Raw genomic sequence first — 19871 nt, forward strand, 5'->3', positions numbered from 1 at the left:
ACAGTTTACTTCCAGGGTCCATGCTTTTATCAACTATGCTACCCTAACTCTTAGGCTGAAGTCCCCCCAATTACCGTACCAGTGCTTTTCCCTGAGTTCATGGCAAGAAGGAAATGGAAAAGGTTATTCTTGGTGTTTTCTTCAAGCAAGAAACACAAACACAAAGATATGTGCATGAAAACCTTCAAATAAAAAGTAGAGAAGAAACTGAAATATGGAGATAAAAGGAATATTTTTAAATAAATGTAAGATAAAATATAAATGTGACTTTTTGGTTTTGGTGGTAGGAACAAAGTAAAAGCAGCTTGGAGATCATTCAAAGAACCATTTCAAAAATGTGCAGTAGCTGCTTCATGATGTCTATATTGACTGCATTTTGCCTCCTTTTTTTTGTTTGTTTCACATCAGTTACAAATTTTCTTCCATTTCAAGCAGTATTTCACCTTTAGGGTCACAGATGATGATAAACTGAGCTCTTATGGACTTAACTTTGCCATCGAAGATGGTTTGTCAGAAGTGCAAAGACCATATTCATTGGTAAATTCACCTAGGGACTCACCTCCCCTAAGATGTGCCAACAAATCTTTATCGTTACTTCTCAGCCTTTATATAATATCTACCTCTCAAGTATTCACCTTGCAAAGATAAAAACAGATAATTGCTTTTCTACATTCACTCAACAGGATACTAACAAGCAAATGCCTCTTAGATCACTATTAGCCTAAAATAAGAAAATGGGGAATGTGAAAGAAATTCCAGAGAAGTAATTTTCTACCTAATATTATGACCAAGACCCACGAAAATACATTTGAGAACACAATGAAGTAAACACCCACACTCACATACAAAACAAATAGCTCATACCCTTACTACACTAAAATTTTATTTTAGCTTCAAAACCCACTTAACTGATTTTTAGATCACAAACTGTGTGTCACCTCCCACAGTGTAGAAACTCTATTTTAACAAAGTCTTACCTAAAAGTTTCTAAGAGACAGTCTTCAAATATCCTTGATTAAAACAACAACACTTTGAGGTTTGCTATTCTTAAAACAGAAATGAGAAACTTCAAGTCAAAGATAAAAAAGACAAAAATTACTTTTATTCAACTACTTAAATATTATGATAGACATTAGATGACATGTTCTCCAATAATCTTTTATGTAATATAAAACTACATTTTTCATAATAAGTATTTAGTTTAGTACATGACATAGGAGAAAATAAAAGAGAACCCTTACCGCAGTGGACTTGCACTGCCCTTTTCAGGAGACAAGACAGACTTCTAAGGTAGCAACACAATCCCAGGAAATGAATGCCAGTGAGGAGGAGAAGGAGCAGGAGGAGGGAGGGAACAAGATGAGTCAGGGAGAATCAGAGCATGCCAACTAGTCTGTGCCCTAACTGCACTGCAGGGCAAGCAAAAGGCAGAACCAAAACTCAAAGGAAACTTCAATCAGACTTAGGAACAAGAAAATACACACTCAAGACATATCTGAAAACCTAACATTTGTTAAAATGTAGCATTTTCATCAAACACTTTTACATCATTATTTTTGTGTGACATAGAAGCTATTCTTCCTGTTTTGTAGTTGATAAAACTGAGGCTCAGACAAGTTAATTGAATTCCCTTAAAAACACAGGGCTAATATTTGGCAGAGCTGGGGCCACAAAGAAACCTTGTGATTTCCAATCCTGTTCTCAACTCATCACTCTCTGGTAGGGTAAAAAAATAAGGTGGAGAGAGAAAACAAACAAACACACACAAACCCCTATCAATGCCAGGATATTACAGTAATGGTTATAATCCAGTTCTAGCTCTGAAATTGCTAATTATAGTTAACATGTGTGTCCTATTTGAATTTATATTTCTAATTGCATCCCAGTTAAACATTCTCTCCTTTTGTCTTCCTATTATACTTTGAAGACACCTACCTCACAGCACGTAACATGCTACATGTGATTACCTACATTTAAGTCTCTTCAGCCAGATCTGAGCTCAAAAGTAGGACCTATATTTTATTCAACATTTCTATACTCAGCATCTAGCATGGTGCCTAGCATAACTTGCAATCAATTAAGGTTTATTGTATATTGAAATTTAGTATCTGAAGGGCTTAAATAGCATTAGAGACATTAATTAATCTTCACAAACTCCTTGCAAAATGGGCAAACACTACTAATGATTTCATTAGTATACTAGAGTTTATAAATAATCTGAAGAATACACAGGAAAATGATTCATCTAAGGCCATGCAGTTAGACAGTAATGAACACTACCAGGCCATTCCACTTCTCAAGGAAAACCACGACAGAGGACATGAGTTGGTGCTGAGATTACAGCTCCAAGGAACAGGAGCATCAGCTTCTATATTCCATGTAGACATTTCAAAGGGACTATGGAAACGTCTCACCCTCACATGACAGTGAGGATCAGTACTGGGAATGCTCAAAAGCAGACTGAGAATCTTTTACATCTAAGGTATAGAAGTTGTAACTATATGACTTATGCCCATGGTTGAAGTAACTAAAAACAAAATGATGCAATCCTTGTTTCAAAAAAAATAAAAACAAGTCTCAGCTTGAAGTCACTTTAACTTTTGGTTTCTGAGAGGTATATAAGAAGGTTGAAAGTCACTGCTCCATCCTCCCAAGTAAAAAGCTGAACAGACAAAGGAATAACTCTTCTTAGATCTACAAGAGAAGTGAGACCACAGGGTAAACCACTGCTCCTAAGACTGGAATGACGAACAGGCAATACAGGGTATCACAACTCAGTGAAGTAGAAACTCACAAGCAGCAACCTCCTCAAGAACCAGTGCCTGGGTAGAGAAACCAGAACTATAATTGACGAATTGCTGCAGGCTCAGGGTGGACAACACTGAGAGTTAAAAACTCCAGGGGACTCAGTTACAGCAAATTTTGTGAGATTTACCTCCAGCAGCTCGACCAGGTACTCACGATAAATACCAGAGAAAAATCCCCTCATGCTCCTGGAAGAGGAAGAGGAAAAGGAACCACTTTGAAATACGCCAGAGCACTTTGTTCTTAACAAGGCCTGCCCTCAAGAGAAACTAGTTAACCAGAGCCTAACCGATCTAGAGGTAGGGAAATACTCAACTCCAGGCCACTTCAGCCATCCTGAACCACCTAAAGGTTGGGGGTGGAGGACGACTGAGAAACGTTTGTGAAGTTCACAGTGCAGAGGCATAGGCTTAGTAAAAGACTGACCTAATCACGGGACGATAGAATACTTCCCCTATGCCTACACGTCTCCACCTCCACATTACTAAAAGCCTATTTACAGTAGTTCCTTTTACTGTGTCCAGCTAGTGAGACAAAATTACAAGGCACACCAAACGGCCAAAAACACAATTTGAAGAGACAGAGCAAGCATCAGAACCAGACATGGCAAGCATGCTGGAAGTATGAGATCAGGAATTTACAACAACTATGATTAATAAGCTGTGGGCTCTAATGAATAAAGTAGATAGCATGAAGGAAAAGATGGGCAATGTAAGCAGAGAGATGGAAATCCTAAGAAAGAACCAAGGAGAAACACTAGAGCTCAAAAACACTGTATCAGAAATGCAGAGTGCCGAAGATGGGCTTATTATTAGACAAGACACAACTAGGGGAAGAATCTCTGAGCTTGAGAATATCTCAACAGAAACAGCCAAAACTGAAAAGCAAAGACAACAAAGACAGGGAAAAAAAGAACAGGATATCTAAGGACTACGGGACAACCACAAAAGTTGTAACATATTGGAATACAAGAAGGAGAAGAGAGAAAAGAACGGAAGAAATACTTGAAATAATAAAGACTGAGAATTTCCCCAAATTAATGTCAGACACAAAACTACAGATCCAGGAAGCTCAGAAAACATTAAGTAGAATAAATGTCAAAAACAAAAATACACCTAGGCATATCATTTTCAAACTACAGAAAATCAAAGATAAAGGAAAAAATCCTAAGACAAGCCAGAGGAAGAGAATTCTTACCTAAAGAGGAACAAAGATAAGAATTACATCCAACTTCTCAGAAGCTACGTAAGCAAGAAAAGAGTAGAGAGAAATATTTTAAGAGTGAGAGAAAAAACTCACCAAACAAGAATTCTGTGCATGTGAAATTATGCTTCAAAAGTGCTGGAGAAATAAAGACTTACTTAAACAAAAATAGAGGAAATGTGTTGCTAGTAGACCTGCCTTGTAAGCAATGTGAAAAAAGGTTCTTTAGAGAGAAAGAGAAAATATAGGTCAGAAACTTGGATCTACATAAAGAAAGAACATCAGAGAAGGAATAAATGAAGGTAAAATAAAAACTTTTATTTTTCTTATTCTTAATTGATCTACCAAATAACAGTTTGTTCAAAATAATAATAGTAACAATATATTTGATTATGTATGCTTATGTATGTAGCAAACACACACATATGGTGATGTATGTTTATGTAAGTGAAATAATAACAGCAATGATACAAGGGATGGGAAGGAGGAATTAGGATCATTTTGTTATTATAAGGTACTCACACTACTTGTGAAGTGGTATAGTGTTATTTGAAAGTGGACTTGGATCAGTTGTAAATGTATATTGTAAACTCTAGGGTAACAACTAGAAAAAGTAAAAAGAGAAATGTAACAGTTATGCTAAGAAAGGAGAGAAAATGGAATCATATAACATACTCAATTAAAACCACAAAAGGCAGAAAAAGAGTGAAGACAAAAATAGGAACAAAAATAAGGGCAACAAGTAGAAAACAGTAACAAATATGGCAGATATTAATCCAATTATATCAGTAATCACTTTAAACAGCAATAGTCTAAGCACACCAATTAAAGACAAAGACTGTCAGCGTGGATCAAAAAACAAGACCCGGGGCCAGTCTACTGGTGCGACAGTTTAAGTTTGCATGTTCTGCTTCTGCAACCTGAGCTTCGCAGGTTTGAATCCCGGGTGCGGACCCACAAACCGCTTGGCAAGCCATGCTGTGGTAGGCATCCCACATACAATGTAGAGGAATATGGGCACGGATGTTAGCTCTGTGCCAGTCTTCCTCAGTAAAAAAGGAGGAGGATTGGCAGCAGATGTTAGGTCAGGGCTAATCTTCCTCAAAAAAACTTAAAAAAAACAAAAAAGACAAGACCCAACTATATGTTGTCTAAGAAACTCACTTTAAATATAAAGACACATATGCATTAAAAGTAAATGAATGGAGAAAAATATACCATGATATACCACACTAACACTAATCAAAAGAAAGCAGGAGTAGCTATATTAATTTCAAACAGAGCATACTTCAGAGCAAGGAAGTTATCAGGGATAAAGAGAAGCAGTACATAATGACGAAGCAGTCAAACCTCCAAAAAAGACATAAGAATCTTTAATGTGTATGTGCCTAACAACAGAGTGTCAAACTATAGGAGGCAAAAACTGACAGAACTGCAGGAAAAATAAATGAATTTATTATTATAATTGGAGACGTCAACACCCCTCCATCAGAAATGGACAGATCCAGCGGGCAAAAAGTCACTAAGGACATAGTTCAACTCAACAATACTATCCAGGGACATCGATAGACTACCTCATCCAACAAGAGCAGAATACACATTCTGCTCAAGCTCACATGCACTAGTCAACCAGAACACACTCTGGGATGGGAAACACACCTTAACAAATTTAAAAGAATAGAAATCATAATATGTCTCCTCGTCTCAGACCACAATGGAATACAATTAGAAATGAGTAACAGAAAGATATCTGGAAAATCTCAAAATACTTGGAGATTAAACAATATACTTCTAAATACACGAGTCAAAGAACAAATCTCAACAGAAGTTAAAAAAATACTTTGAACCAAAAAAATGAAAACACAACTTATTAAAATTTGTGCAAGGCAGTGAAAGCAGATGGGAATTCCCAACATTGAATGCATATATTAGAAAAGAACAAACATCTAAAATCAATGGTCTAGGGGCTGGCCCCGTGGCCGAGTGGTTAAGTTTGCGCGCTCTGCTTCAGTGGCGCAGGGGTTCGCTGGTTCGAATCCTGGATGCAGGCATGGCACGGCTCATTAAGCCATGCTGAGGCAGCATCCCAAATGCCACAACTAGAAGGACCCACAACTAAAAATACACAACTATGTACCAGGGGGCTTTGGGGAGAAAAAGGAAAGTACAATCTTTAAAATCAATGACCTAAGCATCTAAGCTTCTAGTTAGGAAACTACAAAAAAGAAGAGTAGGGGCGTAGTGGTTAAGTTCGCATGCTCTGCTTTGGCGGCCCAGGGTTCACAGGTTCAGATCCTGGACATGGACCTACACACTGCTTGTCAAGCCACACTGTGGCAGCAGCCCACATAAAACAGAGGAAGATTGGCACAGACGTTAGCTCAGCAAAAATCTTCCTCACAAAAAAAGAAAAAAGAAAAAGAAGAGCAAATTAAGTCCAAAGTAAGCATCAGGAAAGTAAGAATAAAAATAAGAGGGGCCGGCCCGGTGGTGCAGCGGTTAAGTTCGCACGTTCCGCTTCTCGGCGGCCCGAGGTTCACCGGTTTGGATCCCGGGTGCAGACATGGCAAGGCTTGGCACGCCATGCTGTGGTAGGCGTCCCACATAGAAAGTAGAAGAAGATGGGCACAGATGTTAGCTCAGGGCCAGCCTTCCTCAGAAAAAAAAGAGGAGGATTGGCAGCAGTTAGCTCAGGGCTAATCTTCCTAAAAAAACAAGAATGAAAATAAGAGCAGAAATCAATAAAACTGAAAATAAAAAAATCAACAGAGGAAACTAATGAAACAAAAAGTTGGTTCTTTGAAACTTATGTTCACACAAAAATCTGTACACAGACGTTTGTAGCAGCTTTATCACAATTACCAAAACTTGGAAGCAACCAAGATCTCCTTCAGTAGGTGAATGGATAAATAAATGGTGGTACATCCAGACAATGGAGTATTATTCAGTGCTAAAAAGAAATGAGCTACCTCAAGCCATGAAAAAACATGGAGGAAACTTAAATGCATATTACTAAGTGAAAGAAGCCAGTCTAAAAGGCTATATATTGCATGATTCCAACTATATGACTTTCTGGAAAAGGCAAAACTATGGAGAGAGTAAAAAGAGCAAAGGCGGCCAGAGGTTAGGGGAGAGGGGGGAACAAAAAGGTGGAATATGGAGGATTTTTAGGGCAGTGAAACTACCCTGTATGATACTATAATGGTGAATACAGTCATTATAAATCTGTGCAAATCATAGAATGTACAACATCAAGAGTAAACTGTAATGTAAACTATGGACTTTGGGTGATGATGATGTGTCCATGTAGGTTCATCAATTATAATAAATGTGCCACTCTGGGGGGAGGTGTTCATAATGGAAAAGGCCATGCATGTGTGAGGGTAAGGAGTATGTAAGAAATCTCTGTACCTTCTGCTCAGTATTTCTGTGAAACTCAAACTACTCTAAAATCTATTTAAAAAACATTCAAACTGGTCATCTTACTTCTAAACCTCAATAAAGTGCTCTTCTCAATACCAGTTCAATGGAAAAACCATCTCAAATGTACTAAGACAAAAACAATCACAAAACGTAAGTCACAGAAAAAGTAAAAACTATCTGCAGAACTCCAAAAGGCATTTATCCTAGCAATTTCTTTGTATAATTCAGAGAACAAAACATTATTTTTCTCTCTGCAAATCTGTATGTCCAAAGCCTGCCTGTTCCTAAACAACTATATGCTATCGCTCCACTCATCCAGCAGGTTATGGATGCCAGCACCTCCTCCTCTTCTGTACGTTTCCAAACTAGTTCCCCCTTGGGAGCTAGGTAGTTTGTTTCACTCTGTTGTTCTGTTTAAGTGGCTGAAGACAAAATGACATGAAAATCATTCTACAGATTTTATGTAAACAGACATGCAACATCATGTAGTCAAATGATTCTCCTCTAGAAGAGTGGCCCTAATGGTTTTAATAGCTGTCAGGTAATGTTTAACACAAAGTACCTTAAAGGTGATTCATGTTGACACTTTGTATCAGAGGATAAATTTTCACCAATTAGGCAAAAAAGCAATCTCAATTTGAAACATGAAAAATCAGAATGCTTAGACCTAATAATGTGAAATACAGATTGGGCATTGAAATTTAGAGATAAAAACACATTTTAAATACTAATAAACCAGTTATCCATATTACTGCTTTTTTCTTTAGCACACAGATTTTAGTTGAATAAAATACTTTCTTGTTAACAAACTATAATCACCAACAAATTCTGATGCACTATATCATAATAAAACTGAAAAGTGAGAAAGGAATACACACCATTGCTTGCATTTTTCTTCTCCCTTTGTTGTAAAGCACCATATAGGTGAGGAAGGTCCCTGGGTGGAGCTACTCAGGAACAGCAGGAATGGCAAGGGGAAAAACGGGGGCTGGAACATGTACGTTCCTCATTCTCTATCCACAATGGAGATGTGAAGATTCTTCTGGATGTACAACAAGAATCAGGACAGAGTAATTCAAGAGGCAGTTCTGTGATAGCCCTGCCCCACCAGAAGGTGGGTAGATTCTGTTTGATGTGGAAATGCACACCAGCAGGGACCACAGGTCTCTGTCAGAAGAAGCTGTAAAAGGAGGGAAAGAAGTTGATGCTTTGAAGAAAAATGTAGACTGTGTGACTGGTCCAGCAGACCTGAAAACATTCTACCTAAGGAGTTTCACCTCAGGCACCCTAAACATTCTGTTTCTTTAAGCATGAGGAAAAGTGGAGCCGTGAAGAAAGGTGGTATTTCCTCTGCAGAATCTCTTAAGGTGATCATTCCATCTCTCTTCCTTTCTCATGTTTTAGCTTTGGGGCTAGGCAACTCTTTTGGAATCGACTGAGCATACCTACTTCCAGCACGTACTGAAGGAAAGAAAAGCCCCTTGAAAAGCGTGTGGCCTGTGAAGCGCTATACTGTCACAGTAGTTTATTTGAACCTGAGACCAGTGAGAGCATGATCCAACCTACCACCCTATTTCTACATATCCAAGTTCCAATAACTTTCAAATCCAGTACTTTATTCAAACTCTAAGGCATTTTACTAACCTCACTCCCTTTTTGGCCTGTAAGACACTTCAGAATTTCATAATAGAGTTTACTGTTGTTAAGAAATTTGCATGGGCTTCTTCTCTGCAAATGCCACCAACAGATGACACTTTTGTCAAAAATGCTATTGTTTCCTTTTAGTACCACCAGACTTAGACCCACATCATTCATGGTATAAATTTACTCTTGCAAGTTAACTACCATCTCTCTCCCAAAATGAGATCAGGTTAGCAAATGATAAATCTTTGTTGTTTTGTTTTTTTGTTCAAGATAAAGGCAAGCCCTAAGCTTGAATTTATAGTTATTAAAGAGAAAACAACAAAAAAGTCCAAGACACAAGAAAAAATGTATCCTGTGCAATAAAAAATTATTTTAAACAAAAAATAAATAAATACACACACACATACATACAAAAGAAAGATGGAATTAAGAAATAATATTAGGAAGAAAAGGGAGGTATAGCTCCATACATTGCCAAATTTAAGAGAGGATATTTTTGAGACATTTGGATGCTGACAGGATATTTGATAATATGAAGAAAGTATTTTAAAATTTTTTTGATGTAACAATAGGACTGTGATTAAAAAGGAGAACTTTTATTTTTTAGAGATATATTCTGAAATTTTTATAAATAAAATTGTGATGTCTGTGTTTTGCTTCAAAATAATATTAAGAGTGGGGGGCCGGCCCGGTGGCGCAGCGGTTAAGTTCACACGTTCCGCTTCTCGGCGGCCCGGGGTTCGCTGGTTCGGATCCCGGGTGCGGACATGGCACTGCTTGGCAGCCATGCTGTGGTAGGCGTCCCACGTATAAACTAGAGGAAGATGGCCACGGATGTTAGCTCAGAGCCAGGCTTCCTCAGCAAAAAGAGGAGGACTGGCAGTAGTTAGCTCAGGGCTAATCTTCCTCAAAAACAAACAAACAAACAAACAAACAAACAAAAAATAATATTAAGAGTGGAAGTAATTAGGATGTGAATAAAGCAAACCAGCAATGAGTTGATTGTTAGGGATGGGGGTTCATTAAACTATGTTGTCTATTTTCACATATGTTCAAAATTCTCCAAAATAAAACATTTTTTTAAAAAAGTGAGTAGTATAAGAGAATTAAGAAATAAAAATCCACTGTACTGTCCTCCAAAAAATAAAATAACAGAGTATTATGAATAGCTCTATGACAACAAATCTTAAAATTTAGGGGTAATACCCTAGAAAAAATATCAAAGCAAACAAGAAAAACCAGAAATCTTCCCTCAAAGAAAATACAAAGTGGTTTTACAGGCATGTTATAGGAAGCAAGGCACCAATAACATGAATCTTATACAAATTATTCTAGAGTATAGAAAATGAGCAAACACTTCCTAATTCTAAATTCTTTTATGAAGCCACCATACCCTTAAAACTGAAATAAATAAGAAAAATTACAAGTCAACCCCAGTGACTGAGATTAATACAACTAAATGGTGAAATAATTAAAAACACTCATTTTAACATCAGGAAAAAGAAAAGGATACCTTCTAACACCTATTCTATTAATATTGTACTGGAAATCCTGATTAGTGCAATAAACTTTTTAAAAAGATAGACTCATCAAGGAAAAAAATTGTGATTACTCACAGATGATGTGATTTTTTAATGTAGAAAACGCAAAGGAATCTAGAGATCAGTAATCAGAATACCGTAATAAGAGAGTTTAACAAATTTGCTGGATACATAATCAATATGGAAAAGTCAATTTGACAAAGGTACCACAGTCAGGTAAGATGTTAACACTAGGGGAAACTGGTGAAGGGTATATGGGAACACTTTATCTTTGCAACTTGTTTTGTAAATCTAAAATTATTCCAAAATAATCTTTTTAAAAAAATTTTTTTATTGAGGTTATGATAGTTTACAACACTGTGAAACTTCAGTTGTACATTATTTTGTCAGTCATCTTATAGGTGCACCCCATCACCCTTTGAGCTCACCCCAAATTCCCCTGATAACCACTAATCTTTTCTCTTTGTCCATGTGTTTATCTTCCACATATGAGTGGAATCAGACAGAGTTTGTCTTTCTCTATCTGGCTTATTTTGTTTAACATAATACCCTGAAGGTCCATCCATGTTGTTGTGAATGGGACGATTTTTTATGGGATGATTTATGCATGGGATCATTTTTTATGGATGAGTAGTATTCCATTGTGTGTGTGTGTGTGTGTGTGTACCGCATCTTCTTGATCCAGTCATCAGTCGATGGGCACTTGGGTTGCTTCCACATCTTGGCTATTGTAAATAATGCTGCAATGAACATAGGGGTACATGAGTCTCTTTGAATTGCTGATTTCAACTTCTTTGGACAGATACGCAATAGTGGGATGGCTGGGTCATATGGTATTTCTATTTTTAAGTTTGTGAGAAATCTCCATACTGTTTTGCATAGTGGCTGCATCAGTTTCCATTCCCACCAGCAGTGTATCAGGGTTCCTTTTTCTCCACAATCTCTCTAACATTTGTTATTTTTTGTGTTGGTTATTATAGCCATTCCAAAGGGTGTAAGGTGATATCTTTAGTGTAGTTTTAATCTGCATTTCCCTGATGATCAGTGATGATGAGCATCTTTTCATTTGCCTGTTGGCCATCAGTATATCTTCTTTGGAGAAATGTCTGTTCATATCCTCTTCCCATTTTTTGATGGCGTTGTTTGATTTTTTTGTTGTTGAGTTGTGTGAGTTCTTTATATAGCATGGAGATTAACCCTTTGTTGGATATATGGTTTGCAAATATTTTTTCCCAGTTGGTGTGTTGTGTTTTTATTTCAATCCTGTTTTCCCTTACCTTATAAAAGCTCTTTAGTCTGATGTCCCACTTGTTTATTCCTTCTATTGTTTCCCTTGTCGGAGAAGCCACGGTAGATCCTTTTAAGACTGATGTCAAAGAGTGTACTGCCTATATTTTCTTCTAGAAGTCTTATGGTTTCAGGTCTTACCTTTAAGTCTTTGATCCATTTTGAGTTTATTTTTGTGAATGGTGTAAGACAACGATCTATTTTCATTATGTTACATGTGGGTGCCCAGTTTTCCCAATACCACACATTGAGGAGAATTTCCTTTCTCCACTGTATGTTCTCAGATCCTTTGCCGAAGATTAGCTGTCCATAGATGTGTGGTATATTTCTGGGCTTTCATTTCTGTTCCATTGATCTGTGCACCTGTTTTTGTGCCAGTACCACGCTGTTTTGATTACTGTAGCTTTGCAGTATGTTTTGAAGTCAGGGATTGTGATGCCTTCAGCTTTGTTTTTTTTTTCTCAGGATTGCTTTAGCGATTTGGGGTCTTTTGTTGTCCCATACGAATTTTAGGATTCTTTGTTCTGCTTCTGTGAAAAGTGTCATTGGGATTCTGATTGGGATTGCATTGAATCTGTAGATTGCTCTAGGTAGTATGGACATTTTAACTATGTTTATTCTTCCAATCCATATGCATGGAACGTCCTTCCATCTCTTTATTCATCATCAATTTTTTTCAGGAAAGTCTTGTAGTTTTCATTGTATAGGTCTTTCACTTCCCTGGTTAAATTTATTCCAAGATATTTTATACTTTTTGTTGTGATTGTGAATGGGATTGTGTTCCTGAGTTCTCTTTCTGTTAGTTTGTTATTATAGTATAAACATGCAACTGATTTACGTAAGTTGATTTTGTACCCTGTAACTTTGCTTTAATTGTTGATTACTTCTAGTAGCTTCTTGATGGATTTAGTTTTTTTTCTCTGTATAAGATCATGTCATCTGCAAACAGCAAGAGTTTCACTTCTTCATTGCCTATTTGGATTCCTTTTATTTCTTCTTCTTGCCTAATTGCTCTGGCCCAAACCTACAGTATTATGTTGAAAAAGAGTGGTGAGAGTGGGTGCCCTTGTCTTGTTCCTGTTCTCAGAGGGATGGCTTTCAGTTTTTCCCCATTGAGCATGATGTTGGCTGTGGCTTTGTCATATATGCCCTTTATTATGTTGAGGTTCCTTCTATACCCATTTTATTGAGAGTTTTTATCATAAATGGATGTTGGATCTTCTCAAATGCTTTCTCTGCATCTACTGAGATGATCATGTGGTTTGTGTTCCTCATTTTGTTGATGTGGTGTATCACACTGATTGACTTGCAGATTTTGAATCATCCCTGTGTCCCTGGCATAAATCCTACTTGATCATGGTGTATGATCTTTTTAATGTAGTGCTGTATTCAGTTTGCCAATATTTTGTTGAGAATTTTTGAATCTATATCCATCAGCAAAATAGCCCTGTAATTTTCCTTCTTTGTGTTATTCTTGTCTGGTTTTGGTATCAGGGTGATGCTGGCCTTGTAGAATGTGTTAGGAAGTGCTTCATCTTCCTCAATTTTCTGGAATAGTTTGAGGAGGATAGGTATTAAATCTTCTTTGCATATTTGGTAGAATTCTCCAGAGAAGTTGTCTAGTCCTGGACTTTTATTTTTGGGGAGGTTTTTGATTACTGTTTCAATCTCTTTACTTGTGATTGGTCTATTCAGATTCTCTATTTCTTCTTGATTCAGTTTTGGGAGGTTGTAAGAGTCTTAAGAATTTATCCATTTCTTCTAGTTTGTCCAATTTGTTGGCATATAGTTTTTCATAGAATTCTTTTATAATCTTTTGTTTTTCTGTGGTATCTGTTGTAATTTCTCCTCATTTCTGATTTTGAGTCTTCTCTCTTTTTTTCCTTAGTGAGCCTGGCTAAGGGTTTGTCAATTATGTTTATTTTCTCAAAGAATCAGCTCTTTGTTTCATTGATACTTTCTACTGTCTTTTTTGTTTCAATTTCATTTACTTCTGCTCTAATTTTTATTATTTCCCCTCTTCTACTGACTTTGGGCTTTGTTTGTTGTTCTTTTTCTCATTCTGTTAGGTGTAGTTTGAGATTGCTTATTTGAGATTTTTCTTGTTTGTTGAGGTGAGCCTGTATTGCAACGAAACTCCCTCGTAGGACCGCTTTTGCTGCATCCTGAATGAGTCGGTATGGTGTGTTTTCATTTTCACTTGTCTCCAGATAATGTTCGATTTCTCCTTTGATTTCTTCAACGATCCATTGGTTGTTCAGTAGCATGTTGTTAAATCTCCACATCTTTGCCCCTTCTCCAGCTTTTTTCTTTTAATTGATTTCTAGTTTCATACAATTATGGTCAGAAAAGATCCTTGATATTATTTCAATCCTCTTAAACTTATCGAGGCTTGCTTTCTTTCCCAATATATGGTATACTTTGAGAATGTTCCGTGCGTGCTTGAGAAGAATGTGTATCCTGCTGTTTTTGGATGGAGTGTTCTATGCACATCTATTAAGTCCATCTGGTCTAGTTTTTCATTTAATTCTACAATTTCCTTGCTGACTTTTTGTTTGGATGATCTATCCATTGGTGTTAGTGGGGTGTTGAGGTCCCCCACTATTATCGTATTGTTGTTGATATCTCCTTTTAGTTTTGTTAATAGTTGCTTTATGTACTTTGGTGCACCTGTGTTGGGTGTATATATATTTACAGGTGTTATGTCTTCTCGGTGGAGTGTCCCTTTTATCATTATATACTGCCCCTCTTTGTTTCTCTTTACCTGTTTTGTCTTGAAGTCTACTTTGATACAAGTACGGTGACACCTGCTTTGTTTTGTCCGCTATTAGGTTAGAGTATTGTCTTCCATCCCTTCAGTCTGAATCTATGTTTGTCTTTGGGGCTGAAGTGTGTTTCCAAGAGGCAGCATATTGTTGGGTCTTGTTTTTTAATCCATCCTGCCACTCTGTGTCTTTTGACTGGAGAATTCAATCCATTTACATTTAGAGTGATTACTGAAATGTGGCAGTCTAATGCTGCCATTTTATGACTTGTTTTCCAGTTCTCCTGCTTTTCCTTTGTTTCTCATCCCTTGTATTTTGGACTACCAATTCAGGTAGGTAGTTTTTTATGCTGGTTTTCTCCATATTTGTAATTTGTCTCTCTGTTCTAATTACTTGTTTAGTGGTTACCATGCGGTCTGTACAAAACATCTCACAGATGAGACTGTCCATTTTCTGATAGCCTCTTATTTCCTTAGACTAAGGTGGTTGCATCCCTTTCCTCTTCCCCTTCTAAGTTGTTACTGTCACATCTTTATTGCTTCTTGTGCTGTGAGTTGGTTAAAATGACAAGATTATATTCATTCTTGGTGTTTCCTTTCCCTTTTTATTCAATGTTATATTTAAGCATTTGCTAACCTATTCTGATGGAGAGTTGCAATTTTCTGATTTTGTCTTTCTACTTATCTCCTTGCTCAGGGTTTTATAACTCCTTTCCTTCCTGCCCCGCCCCCCGCCCAGGTATGAGGCCTTCCTGAAGATTTCTTGTAGGTAGGGTCTTGTGGCGATGAACTCCCTTAACTTTTGTCTATCTGGGAAAGTTTTTATTTCTCAATCATATTTGATGGATATTTTTGCTGGATAGGGTATTCTTGGCTGAAAGTTTTTGTTCTCCAGAATTTTGAATATATAATTCCACTCTCTCTTAGCCTGTAAGTTTTCTGCTGAGAAATCTGCTGACAGCCTGGTAGGGGTTTCTTTGTAGGTTATTTTGTTCGGCCTTGCTACCGTTAACATTTTTTCTGTGCCATTTACTTTTGCCAACTTTACTACTATAAGCCTTGGAATTGGTCTTTTTACATTGATAAAGTTTGGAGATCTACTGGCTTCTGTCACATGGATTTCCAGCTTCCTCTCCAGGTTTGGGAAGTTCTCAGCCATTATTTCTTTGAACAAGGTTTCTGCTCCATTCTCCTTCTCTTCTCCCTCTGGGATACCTATAATCCTTATGTTGCATTTCCTAATTGAGTCGGATATTTCTTGGAGAGTTTCTTCATTTCTTTTTAGTCTTAGTTCTCTCTACTCCTCTATCTGAAGCATTTCTATATTCCTATCATCCAGATTGCTAATTCTGTCCTTGATATTATCAGCCCTACTGTTCACAGAGTCCAGATTTTCATAATAATCTTGTTTTAATAAACAATTTTAAAAATTAATAAGTCTAACAATATTAAGTGTTAGGGATGATGTAGAAAAACAAAAATTCTTATATATTGTTAACAGAGTTTCAGTTGGAAAACCACTTTGGAAAACACTAGCATTATCTTGTAAAGATATGTTTATGCTCTTGGACCCAGAAATTCTACTCCCAAGTATACAGCCAGAGGAATTCTTACAGGTATGTATAAGAATACTCATACAGCAGTGTTTGTAACAGTAAAAAGGTGAAAATGTCTACTGACAAGGCTACAGATAAATAAACTATAGAAAAATAAATTATGATATATTTACACAATGGAATACCAAATGTCAGCCAACACATGAACCTAAACAATGCATTCCCAACAGGGATGATTTCAAGGGTGAAAACTGGTTTGCGGAAGTGGGGGAAATCTGAGATATTAATATTACAATGGCTTGTGGCCCTCCTATGGGCCACAGTACTTAGACATATTTGTAGGGGCTGGCCCCGTGGCCGAGCGGTTAAATTCACGTGCTGTGCTGCAGGTGGCCCAGTGTTTCGTTGGTTCGAATCCTGGATGCAGACATGGCACTGCTCATCAAACCACACTGAGGCAGCATCCCACATGCCACAACTAGAAGGACCCACAACGAAGAATATACAACTATGTACCGGGGGGCTTAGGAGAGAAAAAGGAAAAAAACTAAAATCTTTAAAAAAAAAAAAATTTTTTTAAAAGACATATTTGTGGTATTAAAATTTCATGGGCGGGGGGCTGGCCCCGTGGCCGAGTGGTTAAGTTCACGCGCTCCGCTGCAGGCGGCCCAGTGTTTCGTTGGTTCGAATCCTGGGCACGGACATGACACTGCTCATCAAACCACGCTGAGGCAGCGTCCCACATGCCACAACTAGAAGGACCCACAACGAAGAATATACAGCTGTGTACCGGGGGGCCTTTGGGGAGAAAAAGGAAAAAATAAAATCTTTAAAAAAAAAAAAAAAAAAAAATTTCATGGGCGGGGAGAAGGGAGATGATTAGGATAAAAATGTCTGAAAAGGATCCTTCGGGGAGGGATAATGAAAAGAAAGTTGAGAAAAAATGACCTAGATGAATCTCAAGAACATAACATCGAGTGAAAAAAGCAAGTTATGGAAGAATACATATAGTATGATGCTATTTACATAAAGTTCAAAACATAGAAAATATTGTCTAGGGATAGATAGATATGTGGTTAAAGTATAATAAAAACACAATTTAGAACAGGAGTTACCTTTGTCAAGTAGGTACTTCACAACACTTTTGAATTGGCTGTGTTCTTTTCTTGGATTGAGATAGTAAATACATAACTGTTTATTTTATTATTCTTCACCCCGTAGTTATTCACGTAATTTTATTAGTATGAAATGTTTCAGAATTAGAACTACTCAGAAGAACTACTTAAAAATATCACATATCGATTTATTACAAGTAAAATCTTAGTAGTTTAACTTAAACTGTATAAATAGACTTTCCATGGATTGTCATCCATTCAATACTAAATAATATTAAAATATTAAACCTATGCTGTTAAAAACAACCACCATGAGGTACTTAATTAAAAAAAAATTAAAAAAAAAGTACACAACAGCTCATACCCAGCCACCTTGCTGAATGATGTACTCTGCTGCATAGTCCTCAAGGTACGTCACACCAAACTGCAACAAGGCACTCAAAGGTTCTTGACCACGTCTTGTTAACTCCAAAAGCATTTGTCGTAGCAAAATCAGAGGCACCAAAATCTTCAATGCAAAGATGAGAGTAGAAAAACAAACTGAAATTCTTATAATTCATTTTATATGTTCAATTACCAGAAAATTATATTCAGATGCATCATTATGGAATTTCATTTTTATTATAATAAAGGAAATAAAACATTGACTCCTAATAGAATTTTTCTGACTAATGCATGTAGGTTTTATACCATAGGCTGCTAGAAATAATTATTATATAAAAATAATTTGGCTCATGTGCATATGTGTATCAAACAACATATGTATAGGAAATTCACACTGAAGCATTATTTATAACAGCGAAAGACAGGAAACGACCCAACAGGGACTGGTTAAATCGATTTTGGTCATCCAGTAAAATATCACATAGTTGTTCAAAAGACTGTTCACTGCCCAATCACCAAAGAATTATTTCCAGGAAAAGAATCAAGATATAGGAGACTGTATACAATGATGGTATCCTTTGTGTAAAAACACAAAACAATACATATACCTACATACATGTTTGTACAATCCTATAGTATCTCTGGAAAAACACACAAGAAACTGGTAATAGTGGTAGCCTAAGAATAGGAGAACTAGGTAACTGGCAGCAAGGGTGGGACACTATTTTTCAATGTATACCATTCCATACTTCTTGCATTTTGTACTGTGCTTTTATTACCTATTTAAAAATAAGAACTTTCAAAATTATGAGCTATCTTATAAAGGTCATCAAAACCAAAGGAGTTATTATCATTCCTAATAGCTCTGTGGCTCAATATTTAAAAATCATCAAAATTTATGACAAAGACTAACTAGAGAGCCTTGCATTCCCTTAAAAATTGCACATTGAAAAGAACTAAGTATTTCCAGTTAACCATCTGCATGCAATCTCTCTTGCCTGAAACACCAAGAGGTCTCCACATGACTGGAAAAGGAATGCAAAAGGAAATGAAACTAAGTCCAGTTCCTTGTTACTGAAGGCCAAGGTAATAACTGAGGGATTACAAAATATTTCTGCAGAAGAGGACAAACAGAAAAAACACTGAGTTTATATTCTTACTAATATTCTTTGGCTTTTACGTAAAAGTAGCCCTGAGGGAATCTGTACCAAAGTCTGAAAGAAAGAATGTAACAAACACATATCTTCACTTTTTTGATATTCTAAATGAACTCCAGCCCTAAACATATTAAAAACCTCTTCTTAATGTTAATGGAGGGTATAAGGCTGTAAAGAATATATTAGGCTTTTTCCACAATTAGAAAACCTGTCATACTATTAAAAGCAAACACAAAAAACTATTGTTCATCTAGCCCCATTATTTTGTCTTAGCAGGAGCAGTAAAGAATAGCTTGTGAATCAGCTGATTCACATCATATCAACCTGAAAGGTCTGGAATGTTCTGACTTCCCATAATAATCTACTCATATCCAACAATTTAGTTATTTGTGTTTAAGCTCTTAGGGAAATGAGCTGCAAACATTTTATACTTGCTACATAAAATAATACTTTTATTTGTTCCAAATTTATCTATCTCATATCAAAAACTAGATGCCTTAGTTTTACTCTATAATAATCTAGAGATAAAACTGTAATCCTCTTTCACTCCTGTCTTAATTTTAGTCCTTAATCATATTCCCCCTCATTCACTATACTTTTTAGGCTGAAATCTACTAATCTTTTAGTCCATTCTTCATATGGCAATTCCTCCATTGCTTTGATCATTTAAGTTCTCCTTTCCTGGATCTTCTCCATCCCAATTACATCTTTCTTGAAATTGCAGTAACAAGAGAGCAGAAACTTTATTTTACAGGACTAACCTCTTCTACTTCGTTGATAATACATGTTATGTCTATTTTACCTCTCTGACATATTATCTTCAGGGACCTGTATGATGACTTCCAGACCCAATAACTTTTAAGTACAGTTTAGATTGTCTTTATATAGTTAAACCCACTTACCCTCTAATTTTTGTGAGTGATCATACACAAAGCTTCACTGAGTTATTTCTACAACTGATCTCTATCAATTTGGCATTTCACTAGCCAAAA

At 36.6% G+C, this 19871-nt stretch overlaps 1 protein-coding gene across 1 annotated transcript in view; it reads right to left on the bottom strand.

Annotated features, from left to right (window-relative positions):
* Positions 1–19871, bottom strand: part of BCL2L13 (BCL2 like 13) — an 88961-nt gene that overhangs the window by 19774 nt on the left and 49316 nt on the right. The window contains 1 exon segment of the mRNA XM_044756190.2: positions 17703–17846. Coding sequence (XP_044612125.1) covers positions 17703–17846 — 144 coding nt within the window.

This window comes from Equus asinus, chromosome 22 (genome assembly GCF_041296235.1).
Source record: "Equus asinus isolate D_3611 breed Donkey chromosome 22, EquAss-T2T_v2, whole genome shotgun sequence".
In the NCBI taxonomy this organism is placed as follows: Eukaryota; Metazoa; Chordata; class Mammalia; order Perissodactyla; family Equidae; genus Equus; species Equus asinus.